Below are 25,090 nucleotides of genomic sequence, written 5' to 3' on the forward strand. Positions count from 1 at the left end.
CCAAAGACCTAGGTCAGGGGGCGGCCAGGGAGGCCACAAGCCTGCCCACCGCCGCCTCCCCCTGGTGGCGGAGTGGGGGCTTGTGGGCTCCCTGGAGCCCACCTAGCTTGGCCCAAAAGCCCCCTGGTCTTCTTCCATTCGGGAAAAAATCATTTCGGGGTTTTTCTTCCGTTTGGACTCCTTTCCAAAATCAAATCTGAAAAGAGTCAAAAACACAGAAAAAATAGGAACTCGCACTTGGCACTGAATTAATAAGTTAGTCCCAAAAAATATAAAAAGGTACATAAAACATCCAAAGAAGACAAGATAACAACGTAAAACCATCAAAAATTATAGATATGTTTGAGACGTATCAACCATCAAAATCCGTTGAGATGACGCCATATGAACTCTCGTTTGGCAAGAAACCAAAGTTGTCGTTTCCTAAAGTTTGGGGATGCGATGCTTATGTCAAAAAGCTTCAGCCTGAAAAGTTGGAACCCAAAGCGGAGAAATGTGTCTTCATAGGATACCCAAAAGAGACAGTTGGGTATACCTTCTATCTCAGATCCGAAGGCGGAGTGTTTGTCGCTAAAAACAAAACTTTTATTGAGAAAGAGATTCTCTCGAAAGAATTGAGTGGGAGGAAGATAGAACTTGATGAGGTTATAGAACCTTTACTTCAACCAGAGAGTAGCGCAACACAGAAAGATGTTTGTGAAAGGACATGGATGTCTCCTAGAGGGGGGTGAATAGGCGCTTTAAAATAATTACGGTTTAGGTTTGAAAAAATACGGAATAAAACTGACGTTTAATTTGTCAAGCACAAAACCTACAACAACTAGGCTCACCTATGTGCGCCAACAACTTATGCTAAGCAAGATAAACAACTAAGTGATAGCAAGATATATGACAATAAACAATATGGCTATCACAAAGTAAAGTGCATAAGTAAAGGTCACCGTAATCTCCTCACGCTCTCACACAATGCAAGATGTCGTGATTCCACTAAGGGACCCTTGAGGGCGGTCACCGAACCCGTACAAATGGCAAACCTTGGGGGCGGTCACCGATACCCGTACAAATTGCTTGGGGAAATCTCCACAACCTAATTGGAGACCCCGACGCTTGCCCGAAGCTTTACACCACAATGATTGAGCTCCGAGACACCACCAAGCTTCTAGGACGCCAAATCATCCACGAAGAACAATATCTAGGGTACTAAGTACCAAAGGTAATAAGCTTCTCAAACTTCACTTCCACGTATCACCGTGGAGAACTCAAACGATGCAACTAATGCAATGGCAAGGGCACACGGAGTGCCCAAGTCCTTCTCTCCCAAATCCCACCAAAGCAACTAATGCTAGGGAGGAAAATGAGAGGAAGACGAAGAAGAACACGAAGAACTCCAAGATATAGACCTAGGGGGTTCCCCTCACTTAGAGGAGAAAGTGATTGGTGGAAATGTGGATCTAGATCTCCTCTCTCTTTTCCCTCAAGAACTAGCAAGAATCATTGGAGGGACTGAGAGTTAGCAAGCTCGAAGAAGGTCAAAAATGGGGGAAGAACATGAGCTAAAGAGATAAGGTTCAATGGGGAAGAAGACCACCTTTTATAGGTGGGGAAAAATCCAACCGTTAAGCCTCACAGCCCGCACCGCTCATGGAGCGGTACTACCGCTCGGTAGGTTCACCAACCATGTTGAGGCCAAAAAGTATGCAAAAAACAGTCCGACGGAGCGATACTACCACTCCTGGAGCGGTAGTAAAAAATTACTACCGCTCCGGGGGGCGGTGCTACCTCTCCGAGGGCGGTACTACCGCTGACACCACGCGCGGTACTACCGCTGGATACTCAAACTGTTGTAACTTTCGCATACGGACTCCGAATTCAAAGAAACCAAGTTTGTTGGAAAGCTAATGACATGGGCTAACACAATATCGATAGAAATATCAATAATAAGCAAGTGAGAAAAGTCCCATAAGAAAATGGTGAGAACCCTTCTTGGAATAAGACCGGTAAAAACTCCCAACATCGAAAACATCATAGAAGATGCATATGGATTCCGTTTTCGATGAACTCGAGCTTGTCATGAAGATGAACATAAGATCTAAAACTCACAAAGAGAAACACCAAACAAGAACCAATAAGTACGATGCAAGGATGCAAATGGTTTGAGCTCTCAACGAATGATACAATCAAGCTACTCACTTGAGAGCCCCCCTTGACAGTACGACAATCTATCCTAAAAGAGAAAACCTATCAAGGGCAAACCTATACCGTGCACCTCGTCCTCTTGAGCTAGATGACGATGATCTTGGATTCCTCAAGATGGACCACGTTTCTTGCTTGCGTTGGCTTGATGAAGACTAGTTGATTGCTCCCCCATACACACTATGGGTGAGCCGCTCTTCACCATATCTTCACAAGTCCATTGCCACCATCCTCCATCACTTGACGTCATCCTCCATGGGTTGTATGAGATATTCCTCTTGCTTGCATTGGCTTGATGAAGACTAGTTGATTTCTCCCCCATACACACTATGGGTGAGCCGCTCTTCAGCATATCTTCACAAGTCCATTGCCACCATCCTCCATCACTTGACGTCATCCTCCATGGGCTGTATGAGATATTCCTCTTGACGCAAGCCCATGGAAACACACCTAACCACACATAGAACTCTCAAGAAGACCATGGGTTAGTACACAAATACGTACTGGACAATGCTTACCATACCATGGGATCACTTGATCCCTCTCGGTACATCTTGTACGCTTTGTGTGTTGATCATCTTGATTTACTCTTTGTCTGACGATCTTGATCAACCTTGTGTCTCTATGATCATTCTTTGGATAATACCTTGAATACCACCTTGGTCATCATATAAACTCCTTGAACCCAACAGATGGACTTCAAGAAGTGCCTATGGACAAATCCTATAAATATAACTTAAGGCAACCATTAGTCCATAGGAATTGTCATCAATTACCAAAACCACATATGGAGATATATGCTCTAAAAATCTCCCCCATTTTGGTAATTGATGACAACCACTTCAAGAGAGTTTATATAAGGAAATAAGCATAACCAAGCGCACACATACAAATCAATAATGCATGTGTGCAAGATGTAAATGCTTACGCAATAAAAGCAAAACCCTCTAAACATATCCAAAGTAAACACTCTAAACTTCTCCCCCATTGGCATCGATTGCCAAAATGGACGAAAAGTTTAGAAAGCCAATATAGTAGGTGGTCCTCCAAAAAGTGTGTATTTCTCAGCAAATGAGTGCAAAGAAATACACAAATACAATGAGAAGTAGTTGGAGGAAAACAAACTATATTGAGGACCCAAAGATTGCAAAAAGAAGGATCGTATGGCACAAAGACATACAAAATAGAAGCAAGCAATCAAAAGATACCATATGGAACAAACAATCACATGGTCCTTCGAACCACATGAATAAAAGATACTATGATAAAAGCAAAGGAGTGTTTTATCAAAACTAGAGAAGCTCCCCATGATTTGTGCACTAATAAGATATTTTTGTATTTGATACAAGCGCACAAAATAGGATCGTTGCTCCCCCAAAATTAATAAGAACACACAACGAGTGCAAGAAGATAGATGAGACAATAAGCATATCAATTGCACAAAACAAATGGTTGAGCAACATGTAAAAGAAACAACTTAAGAATAGGCTCAACCAAAGTAATGTGTGTGAGTCATGGCAAAGCACTTGAGAAGACTAAGATAAGGATGAGCATTACTCATCAACATAGTCTTGATGAAATGAGACACAAAGTGCAAGACATATCATTCCCACACACACATATCAGAAAATGGGTTCACAAGCTTACTAATAAACAAAATAAGAACCAACGCTTGTGACAACCCATGGCGAAGATAGGAAGTAAGAACCTTGTCAAGAGGAGGGATACCAATCGAAATGGCAAAACCCTCATCAAGACAAGCATGAGGAAAAATAATCTTCACGGCCAAAGAGTGCATCAAGATGTAGGAAAATAAGATACGCACTCAAGACAAATCCTTTCACGAAGCCACCAAAAACTGAAAAAGGAAATGCAACGGTGGACGTGAAAGAAAAGAGGATATCAATTAGAGATGTAACTTCTCTCATGTGTAAAAGATTCTAAGTAGAAGACAATCATGATGATATATTTCCACAAAGAAGGATGTACACACGAAATGGTTACAAGAAGGAACAAACTAGATATCCAAAAGGAAGTCATAAATATATCAATAAGATCTTTTGCTTGGAAGCATAGAACATGGCCTAATATTTTCTTAGTGTACAATATGAACTTCCAACATACGAACATCAAAGACATCCCAACTAGTAGTAGGACATCATCGTTCGGATGCTTTGAGAAAGGAAACAAGTACTACAAGAAAGAATCAAGAGATTCATGCCATGATGCAACCTGGAAAAGAAAAGACTGGTTGGGGCCTTTGCAAGAAAACAATGCATGAAGTGGATACTTGTTACCGAGACAACATTGGATTGATGTAGTAGATAGTTGTTCTTTGATCATCCTTACTTGGCTCCAATAATCACATGGTCTCAACACCTTCCTTATAGTTGAGCCGAGCATCCAATGCATCTCCAATTGTTCCTGGAACAACAAAACAAAAAAAATGGTGCTCAAACTCATTGGGACCAAAGAGTTAGAAAACCAACAAAACATAGGACAAACTCCACATACATATGTGCATATAGATATGAATTTGAATTTCATGCACACTTTAGCCAATTTATGACAAGGTGGAGTTTCCCTATATATTGGGTCAAAGAAAGAAAGCAAGCAAAAGAAGTTGTATATAGTAGATATGCATGCTCAAGACTCTCAAGAATCAACTCAACACAAAGTTGATAAGTCACCAAAAGAAAAGGTATCAAGTGATAATAAGATCCCAAACAAAAAAACTATCACTTGAAGGATATCAATTAAAAGATACCTCAAGGAATGAGATATCCATTGACACATGCCAAATAAAAGGAAACAAGATACCAATTGAAGGAAAACAAACACGAGGTATCTAATTTCCAAAAGAGAGCTAGGTTCCAACAAACCAAACCCTCGACAAATTTTCATGATGGCACAAAGCATCATAAAGATCAAGACTTGCCTCCCATCAACACACACTTGATGGGGATCAAAAGATTTTATTATGGGTGAATAAAGAGAGTGTTCTAAATAAAATAGGATAGCTCCCCCAAGGGACGTGCATTATATAGAATTTGCATTTAAATACAAAATGCACAAGATGGGATCATCACTTTCTCTATATCTATAAAAAAAACTAGACATGTTAAAATAGATCCACAAGAGGCAAGGAAGACAAACGAAACACAAAATCCAATGTAAAGACGATTAGCAATTCCTACCACATGATGGGAATACCAATTGTCAAGGACAAGAAGTATTTTGGAAATGATACTCATTGGTAGATCGCAAATATTTCCAAGATCATATTTACCCATAAAACGCAAGCAAATGACACTTGTAGAGCAAACATGCCACCTAGGAACAAGATAATTTACAATATCAACACTAAGTGGCAATACCTCAAATGTACACATTCTCTAGGCTTGTAATATGCACATAGCATATTACTCCCCCATAATGTGATAACCCAACAATATTAACAAGTGGCAAATTAAAACCAACAAGAGATAATTAATGGACCATATAGAATTTGAATTTCTCATGAGTAAGACATACCACATAGAAACTAGATAATCTTGAAATATCAATCCTAAGTGGTATTCCCCATGTATACACACATTTGTAGGATTGTGAGATGTGCAAAGCACATCACTCCCCCACAATGGGATAATCCATTAATCTCTCACAAGAGCCAACAAAGATACAAACAAGATGCAAAAAGGCTCAATACAAGACTCACATGTACATGATATGCAAACCAACATACACATACTCGATTACTCAACATAAGCAAGTTGGAAGCACAACATGTACAAACACATGCAAGGTACAAAACCACAACATGCAAAGGGGCAAGAAACTAACAATGTAAACAGTTTAAGTACAAGTTACCGTAAGGAGGCACATTGGATATAAGATATAAACTCGATAATCCAAATGACTTGGCTTGAGAAAATATGAATGATGAAGACCCCTTTAATTCTTCATTATGTATCCAAGTCTCTAATGTCCTCCACAAACACCTATTGATCAAGTTTGAGCTTGTTGGTCCCCAACCACGTTGGGTCCTCAGAGGTTAGTCACAATAGGCTTGGCAACCCAAATGGTACTTTTCTTGACACCACTTTGAGTACCAACAAACTTGGCAAACACATTGCCAACCTTATCCTTCCCAAGTGAATAGATATCATCAATAATGATTGGGTTGGATAAATTACCTCTCGTGCAAGAAGAAGCGAAGTGACCCTTCTCACGACATAAGTAGCAACATCTACCCTTTAATTTCTTCCCTATTGATTTCTCAACATGAGGAGTGTTGGCTTAGATCTTCTTGGGAAGGGGCCTTTCTTCAACTTGTAGTTGAGTATGTGAGTGCACTTGTGGCCTCTTCCCTTGTTGCTTGTGACTTTGGGGCTTCTTCTTTAGTGGGCAAGATCTAACATGGTGCCCTTCAATTTTGCACTTGAAGCAAATAATCTTGGCCGAATTCTTGACTTGTTCTTGGCCCTTCTTCTTGAAGCTTTTGGACTTATTCTTCTTGTTGGAGTTGAATCCAAGTCCATATTTGTCGTTTGGGGATTTTTGCCCACACAAGACATTGTTGAGTGTGGACATTCCTTCATGACTCTTTTCCAAGTATTTCTTCAAGGAAGTGACTTGGGCCTTGAGCTCTTTGATTTCCTCTACATGGTTAGTATCAACACAAGTACTAGAGGAAGTATAAGCTTCATTGTTAGAGCAACAAGGCATGGAAAGTAATTCATCACAAGATGTAGCAACATTGTGAGTAGATGAATTACGAGGACTAGCACATGGCAATATAGCTTTTTGACTAGAAGTAGTGCTAATGTCCACATGAGGCTCACACGATGTTACTTTGGTAGTAATAGCCTCATGAGCTAATTTTAGCACATTATGGGATACTAGAAGATCATCATGAGAGCTTGTGAGAATTACATGACTTTCTTCCAATTTCCCATAATTGCTAGATAGCAACTCGAGTTGAGCCCTTAGCTCAACATTCTCCTTTAAAATGGATGCTTCACAAGAAGTAGAATTAGTAGCACAAGCATCATTATTAACAATAAGAGGACAAGGCAACTTTGCAAGATCTTTAGCCTATGAAGCTTCAAGTTGAGCATGAGACTCGGTGAGTTCGATGAGCGAACTCTTAATAGCCTTTGAGCCATTTTCGAGGTGCTCATAGTCCTCAACGAGTTTAGCATGTGCAACTTCAAGCTTATTGTTTTTAGTTCTAAAATCATTAGCCACCTCGAGAGCCCTATCATGGGATTCCTTTAATCTAGATAATTCTATAGCAAAGGTTTCCTCAAGAGATTCCTTGGTGGTTTGTTCATTTTCAAGAGCTTGAGATAGCTCCGCGATCTCGTTAGCGTATTCATGCTCATGACCTTCCATTGTCTCAATGGTGGCCTCATGCTCCTCGAGATGAGCTTCCAACTCCTCAATGTATTTCTTGCCCTCAGTGGCAATAGACATGATTTCCAAGAAGTTGGAACAAGCAAGTTTATTCTTATAAAGAGATTTAAAAATCATTTCACCCTTAATTTTTAAGGATGCAATATTATCACTCTCTTCATCATTATTCTCATCCCCATTGTCATCAACATCATCATCATGAGATATATTGGGATTCAAAGTAGGAGATACCTTTGAAGCCTTAGCCATAGGGCAAAAGTGAGTCACAATAGATGATGATGTAGGATCCCTTGAAGCACCATTCAAGGCCACATCTTGTTCCATGGAGTGATGAATTTCCTCTACATTGTTAGCACAACAACTCAAGGAAATATATACATTTTTATCATGGCAACAAGATATAGGAAACATATCATCATGAGATTTAGTCAAGCAGTTTTTACATGATATGCAAGGACTATCAACACAAGCATGTAAAACATTTAGAGTGCTCGAATTGTTAATGCCCAAAGATGAAGCATTGCAATAATACAGTGATGAAGGATCAACAACAATAAACCCACTATCATCGTTGTAATGATCACCACTACTCACCATATCATTACCTTGTGGCAATCCACATGTACGTGAAGTAGATGAAGTTGAGAAGACCACACGACCGGAGGTGGAGGGAGAACAATCATTCCCACAAATCTTGGACATACCATATTTATCTTGAAGCTTTGTCCACAACTCATGAGCATCCCGGAATGGCATGAGTTGAAATATAACTACATTGCTCAAAGCATCAAAAGGCACATTAGAAGCTTGAGCATTGAGATAAGAGTTTTTCTCATCCTCTAAAGATATAATTTGAGAATCCTTTGGAGGAGAAAAACCCATATCTACAATTCGCTCTAAATTTGGGTCCAAGACCCAAAAGTGATTAAGCATGCGAATTACCCAAACATCAAAATTTGTGCCATCGAAACTAACAGTGTCAGTGAATCCTAAACCCCTAGTCGACATCCTTACTCTCTGGGTGGTTAAACCTAATAAAGAGAGACCTAGCTCTGATACCAATTGAAAGGACGTGGATGTCGCCTAGAGGGGGGGTGAATAGCCGCTTTAAAATAATTACGGTTTAAGTTTGAACAAATGCGGAATAAAACTAACGTTTAATTTGTCAAGCACAAAACCTACAACAACTAGGCTCACCTATGTGCACCAACAACTTATGCTAAGCAAGATAAACAACTAAGTGATAGCAAGATATATGACAATAAACAATATGGCTATCACAAAGTAAAGTGCATAAGTAAAGGGTTCGGGTAAGAGATAACCGAGGCACGCGGAGACGATGATGTATCCCAAAGTTCACACCCTTGCGGATGCTAATCTCCGTTGGAGCGCTGTGGAGGCACAATGCTCCCCAAGATGTCACTAAGGCCACCGTAATCTCCTCACGCTCTCGCACAATGCAAGATGCCGTGATTCCACTAAGGGACCCTTGAGGGCGGTCACCGAACCCGTACAAATGGCAAACCTTGGGGGCGGTCACCGATACCCGTACAAATTGCTTGGGGAAATCTCCACAACCTAATTGGAGACCCCGACGCTTGCCCGAAGCTTTACACCACAATGATTGAGCTCCGAGACACCACCAAGCTTCTAGGACACCAAAGCATCCACGAAGAACAATATCTAGGGTACTAAGTACCAAAGGTAATAAGCTTCTCAAACTTCACTTCCACGTATCACCGTGGAGAACTCAAACGATGCAACTAATGCAATGGCAAGGGCACACGGAGTGCCCAAGTCCTTCTCTCCCAAATCCCACCAAAGCAACTAATGCTAGGGAGGAAAATGAGAGGAAGAACGAAGAAGAACACGAAGAACTCCAAGATATAGACCCAGGGGGTTCCCCTCACTTAGAGGAGAAAGTGATTGGTGGAAATGTGGATCTAGATCTCCGCTCTATTTTCCCTCAAGAACTAGCAAGAATCATTGGAGGGATTGAGAGTTAGCAAGCTCGAAGAAGGGCAACAATGGGGAAAGAACACGAGCTAAAGAGATAAGGTTCAATGGGGAAGAAGACCACCTTATATAGGTGGGGAAAAATCCAACCGTTAAGCCTCACAGCCCGCACCGCTCATGGAGCGGTACTACCGCTCGGTAGGTTCACCAACCATGCTGAGGCCAAAAAGTATGCAAAAAACAGTCCGACGGAGCGGTACTACCACTCCTGGAGCGGTAGTAAAAAATTACTACCGCTCCGGGGGCGGTACTACCTCTCCGGGGGCGGTACTACCGCTGGCACCAGGAGCGGTACTACCGCTGGATACTGAAACTGTTGTAACTTTCACATACGGACTCCAAATTCAACGAAACCAAGTTTGTTGGAAAGCTAACGACATGGGCTAACACAATATCGATGGAAATATCAATAATAAGCAAGTGAGAAAAGTGCCATAAGAAAATGGTGAGAACCCTTCTTGGAATAAGACCGGTAAAAACTCCCAACATCGAAAACATCATAGAAGAAGCATATGGACTCCGTTTTCGATGAACTCGAGCTTGTCATGAAGATGAACATAAGCTCTAAAACTCACAAAGAGAAACACCAAACAAGAACCAATAAGTATGATGCAAGGATGCAAATGGTTTGAGCTCTCAACGAATGATACGATCAAGCTACTCACTTGAGAGCCCCCCTTGACAGTACGACAATCTATCCTAAAAGAGAAAACCTATCAAGGGCAAACATATACCGTGCACCTCGTCCTCTTGAGCTAGATGACGATGATCTTGGATTCCTCAAGATGGACCACCTTTCTTGCTTGCGTTGGCTTGATGAAGACTAGTTGATTGCTCCCCCATACACACTATGGTGAGCCTCTCTTGACCATATCTTCACAAGTCCATTGCCACCATCCTCCATCACTTGACGTCATCCTCCATGGGTTGTATGAGATATTCCTCTTGCTTGCATTGGCTTGATGAAGACTAGTTTATTGCTCCCCCATAGACACTATGGGTGAGCCGCTCTTCAGCATATCTTCACAAGTACATTGCCACCATCCTCCATCACTTGACGTCATCCTCCATGGGTTGTATGAGATATTCCTCTTGATCCAAGCCCATGGAAACACACCTAACCCCACATAGAACTCTCAAGAAGACCATGGGTTAGTACACAAATACGTACTGGACAATGCTTACCATACCATGGGATCACTTGATCCCTCTTGGTACATCTTGTACGCTTTGTGTGTTGATCATCTTGATTTACTCTTTGTCTGACGATCTTGATCAACCTTGTGTCTCTATGACCATTATTTGGATAATACCTTGAATACCACCTTGGTCATCATATAAACTCCTTGAACCCAACAGATGGACTTCAAGAAGTGCCTATGGACAAATTCTATAAATATAACTTATGGCAACCATTAGTCCATAGGACTTGTCATCAATTACCAAAGCCACATATGGAGATATATGCTCTAACAATCTCCCCCATTTTGGTAATTTATGACAACCACTTCAAGAGAGTTTATATAAGGAAATAAGCATAACCAAGCGCACACATACAAAGCAATAATGCATTCGTGCAAGATGTAAATGCTTACGCAATAAAAGCAAAACCCTCTAAACATATCCAAGGTAAACTCTCTAAACTTCTCCCTCATTGGTATCGATTGCCAAAATGGACGAAAAGTTTAGAAAGCCAATATAGTAGGTGGTCCTCCAAAAAGTGTGTACTTCTCAGCAAATGAGTGCAAAGAAATACACATATACAATGATAAGTAGTTGGAGGAAAACAAACTATATTGAGGACCCAAAGATTGCAAAAAGAAGGATCGTATGGCACAAAGACATACAAAATAGAAGCAAGCAATCAAAAGATACCATATGGAACAAACAATCACATGGTCCTTCGAACCACATGAATAAAAGATACTATGATAAAAGCAAAGGAGTGTTTTATCAAAACTAGAGAAGCTCCCCATGATTTGTGCACTAATAAGAGATTTTTGTATTTGATACAAGCGCACAAAATAGGATCGTTGCTCCCCCAAAATTAATAAAAACACACAACAAGTGCAAGAAGATAGATGAGACAATAAGCATATCAATTGCACAAAACAAATGGTTGAGCAACATGTAAAAGAAGCAACTTAAGAATAGGCTCAACCAAAGTAATGTGTGTGAGTCATGGCAAAGCACTTGAGAAGACTAAGATAAGGATGAGCATTACTCATCAACATAGTCTTGATGAAATGAGACACAAAGTGCAAGACATATCATTCCCACACACATACCAGAAAATGGGTTCACAAGCTTACTAATAAATAAAATAAGAACCAACGCTTGTGACAACCCATGGCGAAGATAGGAAATAAGAACCTTGTCAAGAAGAGGGATACCAATCGAAATGGCAAAACCCTCATCAAGAAAAGCATGAGGAAAAATAATCTTCACGGCCAAAGAGTGCATCAAGATGTAGGAAAATAAGATACGCACTCAAGACAAATCCTTTCACGAAGCCACCAAAAACTGAAAAAGGAAATGCAACGGTGGACGTGAAAGAAAAGAGGATATCAATTAGAGATGTAACTTCTCTCATGTGTAAAAGATTCTAAGTAGAAGACAATCATGATGATATATTTCCACAAAGAAGGATGTACACACGAAATGGTTACAAGAAGGAACAAACTAGATATCCAAAAGGAAGTCATAAATATATCAATAAGATCGTTTGCTTGGAAGCATAGCACATGGCCTAATATTTTCTTATTGTACAATATGAACTTCCAACATACGAACATCAGTTGGAAGTTTATATTGTACAATAAGTAATTGGCCTTCAGTATGAATCTTGGGCAAATAACATACTGAAGGACGAAGGGAATAATATACGGGATTAACTAAATCCTTGACATAGTGGTTCAATCGATTAAGATCTTCATAGAATATGTAAGAGACAATATGGACATCCAGGTCCCGCTATTGGTCATTGACCGGAGAGTGTCTCGGTCATGTCTACATAGTTCTCGAACCTGCAGGGTCTGCACACTTAATGTTCAGTGACGTTTCGGTATAGTTGAATTATATATGTTGGTGACCAAATGTTGTTCGGAGTCCCGGATGTCATGAGGAGTTTCGAAATGGTTCGGAGACGAAGATTGATATATAGGAAAGATATATTCGGATGCCGGAAAGATTTCGGGCATTTTCGGTAAAGTACCGGGGGTGATGAATGGGTTTCGTGGTTTTACCGGGAGGGGCCACCCAAAGTTGTCATAATCGAGATTCTGAATCGGATCGAAACTCCGTTGCTAGGATCGTGAATCGTAGAATCACAACTATGAGGATCGTAGGAACTTAGATTCTATGAGAAAAATCATAGAATCAAAGGGGCTAGTTTGGATCGTAGGATCTTAAGATTCTAAGACTTGAGTCACGATTCTGACAACTTTGGGGCTACCCACCCAGAGGCGGGACATATAGGCCTAGAGGTGGCGTACCAACCCCTGGTGGGCTGGGCGCCCAGCCTCATGGGCCTATTCGGCCAAAATAGAGAGCTGGGGATGAAACCCACTAGGAGGAGGACTCCTGCTCCACCAAACCGAATTGGAGGAGGACTCCTCCCCCTTGTGCCTCGTCGGCCAACCCTAGGGTTTTTTCCCTACGGCCCCACCCCTCCCTCCCACCTATATATAGTGGAGAGGAGAGAGGCTAGCCTCACCACAAGCCACAGCGCAACCCCTCTCCCTCCACTACTTCGTCACGCCCCGTAGGTTGATTCCGTAGCGCACGGCATAGCCCTGCCGGATCAACTTCTCCAACACCGCCGCCACGCTGTCGTGTTGTCGGAGAATTCATCTACTTCTTCGTCCCTCTTGCTGGATCAAGAATGCGGAGATCCTCATCAAGCTGCACGTGTGATGAACGCGGAGGTGCCGTCCGTCCGACACTAGATCGTGATTGGATCGCGGGACGGCTTGCGATTTGGATTGCGAAGACGTTCGACTACATCAACCGCGTTTCTTAATGCTTCCCGCTTAGCGATCTACAAGGGTATGTGGATCCGATCTCTCCTCTCGTAGATGGTCATCACCATGGATAGATCTTATGTGTGCGTAGGATTTTTTTTGTTTCCCATGCAACGTTCCCCAACAGTGTGTCCCCATGCAGTCCAAAGCAACTATCCTTTTAAAAAGGGATTGCACACATTTAGGGGGAGCTTGTACTAGTCATGTTTCTTTCAAATCTGTCATATTCTAATGCCTATCTTTATTTGAAGCTTTGATTGTATGTTGTCATCAATTACCAAAAAGGGAGAGATTGAAAGCACATATGCTCCCTTGGTGGTTTTGATAATTCATGAAAACATACATTGTCTCTTGGACCAACAGCTTTACCTAGTATATTTTAGCTATAGTCCACAAAGATATTTGCCAAAGAATTGTGAGAAGCTCCTTGATGCAAGGAAAGGAATAGGATTGGCTCAAGCCTCAAGCAAGAGGACTCTACATTTTACATTTGTGAGAGATTACTTTGAGTCCATAGGAAAGCCAATACTATTAAAAGGGGGTGAGGTATTATGATGAATTGGTTTCTCAAGTGCTTAGAGATAGCTACCAAAAATATTCAGTCATTCTCCCACAAAAATCTTTGTCCCAAGCCAAAATAGCAAAATCGATGCCACCAACTTTTCGCACTTGGCTATATCGATTTTTCCAGTGACACATCCTTTGCCAAACCCCAATCTCTCGATACCATCAACTTTCATATCAGTGCCACCGAAAAGCATGTGACCAACTTTCCGTTGAGCAGATTTCAAGAATCGGATTTTTTGAATTTGAAATCGGTCTCACCGAGATTCAGAAACTGCTCCAGGTCATCGAATCGATACCATCGAGATTTATATATCGCTCTCACCGATAATTCAAAAGTTGCCACATTTAGTGCAACTCGATACCACCAAGATTCATTTTGGTGTCACCGATTTGGGCAATAATGTTATAACGGTTGGATTTTGGGGGGTGCCTATATATACCCCTCCACCTCCTCTCATTCGCAGAGGAAGCACTTAGAACACACACCCACTAGCTAGATCCATTTTTCTGAGAGAGAGCCACCTACTCATGTGTTAAGATCAAGAGATCCCAATCCAACCATTTGAAACTTGATCTCTAGCCTCCCCAAGTTGCTTTCCACAAAATCAATCTCTCCTACCCATGTCAAATCTGTGAGAGAATGACTGAGTGTTGAGGAGACTATCTTTTGAGGCACAAGAGCAAGGAGTTCATCGTTCTACGCATCTATTACCTTTTGGAGGATAGTGCCTCCTAGATTGGATAGGTGTCGCTTGTGAGCCTCCTACTTTGTGTTGTGGAGTTGAACCAAGAAGTTTATACGGGCAAGGAGATCACCTACTTCGTGAAGATCTATCGTGAGTGAGGCTAGTCTTGTGTGGACGTAAGCCATGGTGGAGTAGATAAGGTCGCTTCTTCATGGATCCCTTGTGGGTGGAGCCCTCCGTGGACTCTCGTAGCCGTTACCCTTCGTGGGTTGAAGTCTCCACTAACATGGACGTACGAATAGCATCACCTATCAGAATCACGCCAAAAATCGTCGTGTCATTTTTTGCGTTTGATCTTCCTAAACTCTACTTCTTACTTACCTGTGCAAATTCTTTACTTTTCCGCTGTCATATTTGTTGACTAGCATGTCTAGGGTGCACTAGACTTGTTAGAACAGCTAAAATTTGCCAACAATTAAAATTGGTAAAAGGCTAGGATTTTAATTTGTGCAAGTAATCTATTCACCCCCTCTAGACACCCCTTCTAACGATCCAACATGGGGGGGTTGTGTTTTCGCGGGTCGGAGGGAGAATTTTACCGTGCATCTTAATTTTTTTATGGGTCAAACGCTTTTAAGGTTTCTGTTCGGGTCACTCTTTTGTCCAAAATCGCAAACTAGCGGTTATTTGCGGGTTGGGGAAATTCAAGGGGTATGCTAGAGTTGCTTTTATCAACTTATACCGCTTGTTGACTTGTGTTACGTTGACATGTTGTTATCAACTTATATGCTTGCTGAGAGCAACTCCAATGGGGCGACCCATTTTGTCCACCGCCGTCCGTTTGGGTCGGCGCGGACAAAAATGATGGCCCAACGCGCCGACCCATTGCCAAAACATGTCTGCTTCGTGTCCACGCTGACCCATTTTCGACCCAAATTTGGGACTGAAATGCGTCGGCGCGGACGCGCGTGCGCCCCCTCGGTGTCCGCCCCAACCACCGCGGTCAACATAATTTATGACGGCCGCCATCCTCAGGCCCACGTGTCAACGATCACGACCGGCCTTTTTTAATCCGAGTGCGCGGTGGGTTCCGCCATCTGCTTCCAGAACCCCGCCCGCCCACATCCAGCCACCTCCTCGGCGACCAAGAAACCGAAACCCTAGCACACCATGGTCGTCGGCTTCCCAAACAAGGGCAAGGCCCCGCTCTACCCCCATGCCATCTCCCCGCCGTCGTCTTCCCACCGGCCTCGCCAGCGCATGAGCGTCCCGGTGCACCAAAGCGCGGTGGCACTGGGAGCATCGCGTGTCGCTCCCTTACCCCGATGTCACGCTGTCGCACGATTGGCATTTGGATCCGGAGAGGATATCGGTGCCGGCCGTGGCGCGGTCGGCGCGGGTGCATGCAGAGGAGTTGAGTCGTCGTCAACGTCTGCTGACGGCGGAGCAGCGTCGAGACCCCACATATGCGGCTGACTACCCTAACTGGGAGGTGTGGTTCGCAGTGGAGCACGAAGAGCAACGCCGTCGTGGCATGTGTGAAGTGCAGCCAGGAGGCCCTCCGCCGCCCCTGCCCGTCGTCAGCGACGAGGACCAGGAGGCTGAGGCCACCTACCAGGCGGCGCTCGTTGCCGTTCTGTGCGACAGCGAGGAGGAAGCGCAGCGCAGGGCCGACGAGGAGGCGACGTACCAGCAATAGCTCGCGGAGGCCATCACACTGTCGGCCACGACGACTGCGTCGTTCCACCTCCGCCGAAGCCCGAGCCCGTGGAGCCGCGAGAGGTCTACCAGTGGACCGGCGTCGCCCAGGAGTTCGGGACGGCGCCGCCCATCTGGCTGGGTGTGACACCGCAGCAGGAGCAGGCCTACCTCAAGCATTGGAGGTCGCAGCACCTGCTGGCGGAGCGCCCCGAAGGCCTTCGGCTCATGCAGGTGGAGAAGGAGGAGGAGGAGGAACGACGGGAGGCGGAGGCGAAGGAGCGTGCCCGTGCTGCTACTCTGCCACCGCCACCAGCACAACCCGCGCCGGCGGGACAGACTACGGAGGCGCACGCAGCTGCGCTCTGAAACTCGACGTTGCCCTGGACCGGCCCTGTGCCTACGCTGGTCGATCTCACTGGCCCCGACGACGACGAGGACGCCTAGGGCTGCGTGGACGTAGTTTTAGTTTTTTTATGTTTATTTAATGTAATGCGGACGCGTGGACTATCGCCGGCCTTAGTGGCCGGCTTTTAATGTTTAATTATGCATTATGTATTTTTTCGCACGCCGGCAAAAATGGGTCCGGCCAGCGTTGGGCGCACGGGCCGATCCATTTGTGGAAGCGGACATTCGTGTCCGCCTAACCGGTCCAAACGGACAAAAGTCGGACAAAATCACCGTCCGTTTGGGTCGACCCGTTGGAGTTTCTCTGATGCTATTATCTAAGGGAAGACATGTTGTTGTAAGCTGTTGTTATTCATAGCAAAAGAGTCCGTGCGTTGCAACGAAAAAGAAAATAACACACGCTCTGAACGCAATATATTTTCACATGACATCACATTTGTGTTGCCGACGATGATTTTAGTGCTCACACAACGAAAACGCGTTTGAATGTACAATCTCTCGGAATAAGATGAGAAATATGTTGTTTCTCCCCACGAGATTTTTCAAAGCTGTGCAAGTGTGGTTCACGATGTTTTCTTTCCTCTCAATTTGGTTTTAATTTAATGGATATTTATTGCAATTCGTATCGTCGTCGGAAAGAGAGAAAAAAAAGGACCGTACAATACAGATTAAGTTTGCACCAAAAATAGTATTTAAGAAGTATTCAACAGCTAAAAATAACATCCTATTTAGATTCTACATATTTTTTAATCAAATTTTATATATAGCATGTTAAAATCGGAGATTAATTTTGTTTTAGATAAAATTTGGATTGATTAACTGAAAAGTTAGGTTTTTTTTTGTTAAAATACGGAGGGCGGGTTGATTACCTGAAACATCAAGAGGTTTTCTAAACAATGCAAAAAAGATTCGTTTTCTGACTTAAATCCGGACTGCGGGGTGATTACCTGAAACATGAGGAGATTTTCTGAAAAATGGAAAAAACGCTTCGTCTTCTGACTTAAATCCGGACCGCGGGTTGATTTCAGAAAACGTCGAGGGGTTTTCTGCAAAACAACCACGACGGACGACAGAAGCACTCCGTGCTTTAATTAGGGAGAGATTGTAATTTTGCAATAAGCCCGGCCTCATGATTCAGGTTTTTTTTACGCCGAGGCGGGTTTTTTTTATCCGGGCTAGGGCTTATATTTTAGCTTACGTCCGGGCTTCGGGCCGGGCTCAACCGTCCTGAGTCCAACACCCCGACTCCCAACTCCCACAGATCACCCTAGAAAAAATACCTCCCACCGATCGTGCGTATTCCAACTCCGATAGCGTACTCCCCCTCCAGAAAAAACTCCGGTAGCGTACTACTAGAAAACAGCAGAGACGGCTCTGGCCTGCTCCACCTTCTCGCCGGTGCCTTCTGCTCGAGGCAAACGGAACTCCTCCTCCTCCTCCTGCCCCTCTCTCCCACGCTTCCCCCTTCGTCTCCGTCGACAGGAAGCAAACAGGAGAGGGGAGGCGAGGCGAGGCGGCGACGATGCAGGTGAAGCAGAAGGTCTACGAGCTCTACAAGGGGACGGTGGAGCGGGTCACGGGCCCGCGCACCGTCTCGGCGTTCCTCGAGAAGGGCGTCCTCTCCGTCCCCGAGTTCATCCTCGCCGGCGACAACCTCGTGTCCAAGTGCCCCACCTGGTCCTGGTGCGCCCCCTCGCCTCCGCGGTTCAGGGATTTTGGGGGGTTTCCGGGCGGGGGGTCGGGCGTCTGATTGATCTGATAGTTTGGTGGGTGCCTGTGTTGTGCAGGGAGAAGGGCGATCCGAGCAAGAGGAAGCCGTATCTCCCCTCCGATAAGCAGTTCCTCGTCACCAGGAACGGTATGTATGCTGCTGTCGAATTGAATTGCGTCAAGATGTGATCCATGCTTCCTGTCTAGTATTTCATTCGATTTGGTGGATGCTGCGTTGGGGGATAGAATTGGTTGTTATCCCCGTGTGCCGATGGGTAGTTACAAGTGTAGCAGGCATGTTTAGTCATATTTCTGTACTGCTAGTCGAACATTGTTGGCTGATGAAAAAGATAAATAGGGACATAGTTAGTAGAACGGTCATGGCTTCAGAAAATCCGGGTTGGTTGCTCATTATTTGTTCTTACAAGTGGACTCATAATTATGGTTTTGTTTGCAGTGCCTTGCCTAAGACGAGCCATGTCGGTCGAGGAAGAGTATGATGCAGCGGCGGCTGAGGTTGTCCTTGATGATGACGACGACGGCGAAGGCTGGCTCGCAACACATGGGGTGCAAGGTTGATCTCTCAGTGTCAATGCTGCTTTGTTTTATGCTGTTGATTGTATGGGCTGAACTCCCTTTTGTTTCCTCCGCCGGTAATGTTTAGCATCAGAGTCGAAAGAGGAGGAAGACATTCCGTCTATGGATACATTGGACATAGGGAAAGTCGAAGAGATCAAATCTATCCCCTCGTACTTTGGTGCTAGTGAAAAGCCAGATGAGGAGGAGGATATACCTGACATGGACACCTATGAAGACACAGGAGATCATTCAACAGTGAGGCCATGAACCTATCATTGATATGCTAAGCAAGGCTGACAAAATTCGGAACTGTTAACGATTTCCGTTTTGCCTTTGTCATCTCATTTCAGGCTACCCCTCAGCCTTCATATTTTGTCGCAGAAGAGCCTGATGATGACAACATTCTTCTTACTAGAACATATGATGTCAGCATCACGTAAGCTTTATCTTATCTGTGTATTTTGATTTAACTTTTTTGTATAAATTGGTTAGTGCTAGTGCTTAGTTGTTTGATTGGTGTGTAGTTCTGTACTATTCGTATAAAGCTTATCTGTGTATTTTGATTTACTTTTTTGTATAAATTGGTTAGTGCTAGTGCTTAGTTGTTTGATTGGTGTGTAGTTCTGTACTATTCGTAGATACAACTATACAAACGTGGAAATTTATGTGTTCTTCTAAAGCCGGCCTGTGCTTGGAGCACAGTGAGTTATGGTTCACCTGATAGGCTGATACACATTCGATTTGCCATATATTTTCCAACATTTTGAGAATTAACTTGCTGTTGTGTTGAAGGATTACCATAGTTAATTTGCTTAACTAGATCGCCCACTTAGTTCTGTTTGCTTTGTCATATCATTGGTGTGTTTCACACTCTTATTGGAAAAGTATATAAGTAGTTCTTGTACTGCAGATATGACAAGTACTATCAAACTCCACGTGTCTGGCTTACAGGCTATGATGAGGTAAAGTATTGGTGCACCCAGGAAGTGCATTTTACATGTAGTTGTTGTTGTCTTGCTTGCTGCAGCTAAACTTGATGTGCTTTTTTTGTTTGCCATTGTAGGCAAGAATGCCATTAAAGCCTGACCTTGTGTTTCAAGATATCAGTCAAGACCATGCACACAAAACGGTAAATTTCTAGCTATCTTGTTTTATTTACCTCAGTTTTCTGACATGCCATATTTACCTCGGTTTTCCGACATGTCTAGTGAAATACACAAATAGCTAATTTATCCCACATCAGTAAGTTGGCATCCGTGACTTCCTTAATAGTCATGCTTATAATTTCTACTTAGTCTCCAGTGTCATATAAAACTGTGCATATTAACCCAAAGAAGCAGAAAGTGTGCTTTAGAAAATACTCCGCAATTATTCATTTTTTTACTTCTTCAATGGTATAGTATTCTAGAATTTCTGCTGTCTTTCAGTATTTCGGCATCAGAGTTCAGATATTATTAGTTTTCCCGGTTCTGGTCCATGCGTGTTGTGCTATCTTCATCCTGCCATTCAAGTTGTGCTTATTATGGTTCGGTAGTAGGCCTTTTGTGAATCATGATAAGCCAATGTAGGTGTCTTCAGTGTAAGAGTTTCAGTGTAATAGTTGTCGTTCAAACAGATGTATCTAGATACATCCGTTTGAGCGACAACTATTTCCAGACGGAGGAAGTAGTAGGTTTGTGGTTGTATTTTTGTTGAATAGCCTTCAAATGAGTATCTCTTTGCTCGCATAGTTTATCCAACATTTCCATGCCCCCTCCCTTTTCCTACATTGGCATTGTGTGGTGCTTAAACCATCAATTTTATTTGTTGATACAGGTGACTATCGAAGACCACCCACACTTGTTAGCAGGACAGCACGCCTCAGTGCATCCTTGCAAGCATGCTGCTGTGATGAAAAAGATCATTGATGTTATGATGTCTCAAGGAGGCACACCAGAAGTTGACAAGTAATGTTCTTCATATGCACATACCATTTGCTTATTGCTTCCGTGGTAAAAAAGCAGAGCACTCGTTTCTTGACCGGCATCTAATCCATGTCCCCTCTCCTGAATAGGTACCTTTTCATATTTCTAAAATTCATGGCTTCTGTCATACCCACCATTGAGTATGATTACACCATGGACTTTGATCTAGGCAGTCCAAGCACATAAGTCGCCAATTCAAGGTATGCCAACATCGAAATCTCATCTTTTCACTTGACACGCACACTGCACCATATTGTTCAGACTTCAGAACTCACTCGAGTAACCATACATTTACGTCTTCATTCAAAATTGTATCATTACATCAGGTTGTTTGTAGACTGAGAGAGAACACATTTATCTCAAAGCTGTATAACATGCGTTGTTTGTAGAGATTGGTCAGATAGCTGACAGTTTCCTGGTGTTGCAGAAAAGCTGAAACTCCCAAGAAGGCAAGCTGGTCATTGTCGCCGAATAATTGCTGCTCTTCGGAAGGATCTGTACATTGTGTCTGTGTGTGTTGGTTCGTTTGGAAATGAACTTTCAATTGTAAACTCTGATGCTCTGCAGGAAGATTGTGCCGATTTGTCCTCTTACGGTGCGTTGCCGCACTGATGACATTTGTGATTCTTCGCCAACAAATCTGAATTGTCTTGAAGGATAGATAAAATTCCCGCACTGGCATGACATTTGTGATTCGTTTGCATTCAGATTAGATCAGCCCGGCCTTCAGGCATACACTCATACTGGGTATTTCGAAACCTAAATGGAACACGGATAAGAGAGCCGGTCATACAACCCTATGCCTTAAATGTCTGCCCCTATTTTTCTGCCTTAAACGTCTGCCCCTATTTTTCTGTTCATTAAGTCCGTATTACTCAAAATAATAGCATACCAAATCTTTGAGGACTGATGAAAATATTAAAATGCCGCAGTAGTTTGTAAACATTACAATCCAACGAAGTTCTGAAATAAAATGAACCATGTGTTCTAGTTGTTTCCCTTCAACCGTTCACACATGCTCAAAGATCTTGATTCTGATTTCGTTGATGCATTTGAACAAACTCATCAAACCTGACTGGATTTTGATTTGGAAGTTGGATAGGATCATTCATGTTCTTAAATTTCAAACCTATGAGAGCATCCTCATCCTTCATGATTATATTGTGTGCCATCAAACAACATGTCATCATCTCACAAGGTCTTCGGATCCCATTGTTTAACGAGTCCATGAATAACTGCAAAACTGATTTGGAGCACTCAATACCCTCTCCACATCCTTTTTAGCTTCTTGTCTTTGGACAAAGTTCGCTCTTTTTGACCAACATGCACAGGATGGTCTTGACGAAGGTGGTCTTGACGAAGGTTGCCCATGAAGAACAGATACCGTTAGCCAAATAGTACCACATGTTGTAGTCATGCTCATTCATAGTATAGTTCCACATAGAAGTTTATCTTTTAGTTAATCTAGCAAACAATAGAGACATCTACATATTAATGTCATTTTGAGACCGAGCATGCCAAAGAAAGTGCGTCAAACTCACAGGTGTTGTGATGCAACTCTTTCAAGAAGGATGATGAGCTTCTTAACATGGCCTTGATATTGCCTTGTATAGCTTTTGGGCAGTTCTTCCGTCTCAGTGGATTCAATCAAGAGATTCGAGCATACATGATCACATTGTACTTTAGACATTTCCATGAGCCTTTTGGTGTGTGCGACGGTTGGTTCTATCGAGTACCGAGGTTCAAACACCCCGACCACCGCATTATAGCAAACCCCAATATGGTGTATCTGCTTGTGCTCTCAGACATTCAGAAGTACTCGTCCCACGAATTTGCAGCCTTCTCATGGGCAAGCATGCGAAATGCAAGCTTGCACTTCTGGCAGCCATAAAATCCAATTATTCCTACGACATCTTTCTTCTAGATGAATTAGTCACAAACGCAATTTGTAGAGGTGATCGAACACATTTTTTCACACCCGAAGCGCCGGTAAAAACTGTCCACAAATAGGGCATCGAAGGCAAAGTAGTCGTCCAACAACATCCCATGTGCCCTGTCCCGGTTCATTCACTCGACGACCCTTGATCGATCCCTTGAAGTTGAGAATATGCTCTTCTGCGTTCTCCGCATCTGCAAGGACCACCTATCATGGTCGTTTCATCCGCATAATCCTTCATGTAGTGCTTGTAGATGTACTTCATGCCCGAATCCATTGCTTCAAAAAAGGGAGAAAAATGTCAAAATTTTAGCACGGACAATTCACCAAACACTTGTCGGGCATGGTGACCCCCACAGACGGCATTCACACAGGGGCGGATGGTACCTGGACGAAGAACAGACGAGGGGTGTGAAATGACGTCGTAGGCAAAGTGGCATGGCAACCGGGTAGAGTCGCGAATGTCTGGCAAAGACTTGATGGGCGGTCGGGATGGTACATTAGCGGCGACGACGAGATAGGAATCGAATGCAAATAAAGGGGGAGGGATGAAGACACGGGTCCGGGTATGGTTTGGGTAGGCTGAGGGATGTTGGAGTCTACGTAGCAGAGGTCCGAACTCCTGTAAAGCTTCTCGATTTGCTTCGGTTTGCGTGAAAGCGAATGTGCGAAGTGGTCTGCAGCCCGACGCGATCCTATTCAGCGCTTAACGTGCCGTCTGGTTTGGTCGGTACGCGGCTCGCGCCATCGCATGGGCCCACCTATGTAACGTTTCATCTAGCTTAGGTTCGGGTTTTTCCCTATGTTTTTTCTGTGTGGGTTTTCTCCTGGTTTTTCAATTCCCATTTTTTTTCATTTTTAGTTTTATGAACATTTTTCAAATTCTTAAACTTTTGTACAATACTTAAACATTTTTAAATGCATGAACTTTTTCCAATTTTTTAAGTCCATGAAACCTTTTCAAGTTTGCAAACTTTTCTAAATCTATAAAATTGTTCAACTTTGTAAAAAATAGATAAATCTGTGAACTTTTTCAAATACACAAACATTTTCAAATTTGCGTTTTTTTAAACTGACGAACATTTCTCAATTTTGTGACTTCTTAAAAAAATATGAACGTTTTTTCCAGTCTACAATCTTTTTCAAACTTCCAAACTTTTTCCAAATTGTATTTTTTTAAAAATTCATGAATTATTTTCAAATTTTCGATTTTTTCATAGTCCTACTTTTAGAAAATTCAACGACAAAATGATCGATCGCTTGACCAGTCAACTGCTTTTGACATATCAACCATGAACGAGAGAATCAAGCCAGGAGCGAGAAAATGAACCAAGCCGCGAGCCCAAGGAGCCACTAGTTAGCGAGCGCTCCTTCGAAAGCGTTCTAGCGAGCACTCCCGCACGCTGCCACTTGGCGCGTTCTCAAGCGTCGCCACGTGTCATGTTTTAAGCTTTCTTTCGAATTTCATTTTTTTTTGCATGCATTTTCTTTTTTAGATAGTTTTATTTTTATTTTTTGGTGTTTCGATTTTTCACCGATCTTTCTTATTTTTTGATGAAAACAAAAATTCACGAAAAAATGTGTTTTTGTTCTTTTTCGCGAGAGACACGGTTTTGCTTTCGTGAGAGGCACGGCCGTGCCGCTCGTAAATTATAAAAATGCATTTTTTTTGCAAGAGGCACGGTTTTGCTTTCCTGAGAGGCATGATTTTGCTTTCGTAAGAGGCACGGCCGTTCCTCTCGAAAAGGAAAAAAATGCGTATTCTGTTTTTATTTCACGAGAGGCAGGATTTTTCTTTCGCGAGAGGCACGGTTTTGTATTTTTGAGAGGCACACACGTGCCTCTCGAAAAGGAAAAAACACGTCTTTTCCGCGAGAGGCATGATTTTGCTTA

At 43.1% G+C, this 25,090-nt stretch overlaps 1 protein-coding gene across 1 annotated transcript; it reads left to right on the forward strand.

Annotated features, from left to right (window-relative positions):
- The first annotated feature begins 18,332 nt into the window (after nt 1-18,332).
- On the forward strand, nt 18,333-21,921 carry LOC123439560 (autophagy-related protein 3). Its single transcript, XM_045116260.1, has 10 exons — nt 18,333-18,691; nt 18,796-18,866; nt 19,176-19,292; nt 19,383-19,552; nt 19,648-19,733; nt 20,208-20,259; nt 20,361-20,426; nt 21,113-21,243; nt 21,351-21,461; nt 21,689-21,921. Exons 1-9 carry the CDS (start codon nt 18,531-18,533, stop codon nt 21,445-21,447), a joined length of 951 nt encoding a protein of 316 aa, XP_044972195.1. The 5' UTR covers nt 18,333-18,530; the 3' UTR covers nt 21,448-21,461; nt 21,689-21,921.
- Nucleotides 21,922-25,090: the final 3,169 nt, after the last annotated feature.

Source organism: Hordeum vulgare, chromosome 1H (genome assembly GCF_904849725.1).
Source record: "Hordeum vulgare subsp. vulgare chromosome 1H, MorexV3_pseudomolecules_assembly, whole genome shotgun sequence".
Lineage (NCBI taxonomy): Eukaryota > Viridiplantae > Streptophyta > Magnoliopsida > Poales > Poaceae > Hordeum > Hordeum vulgare.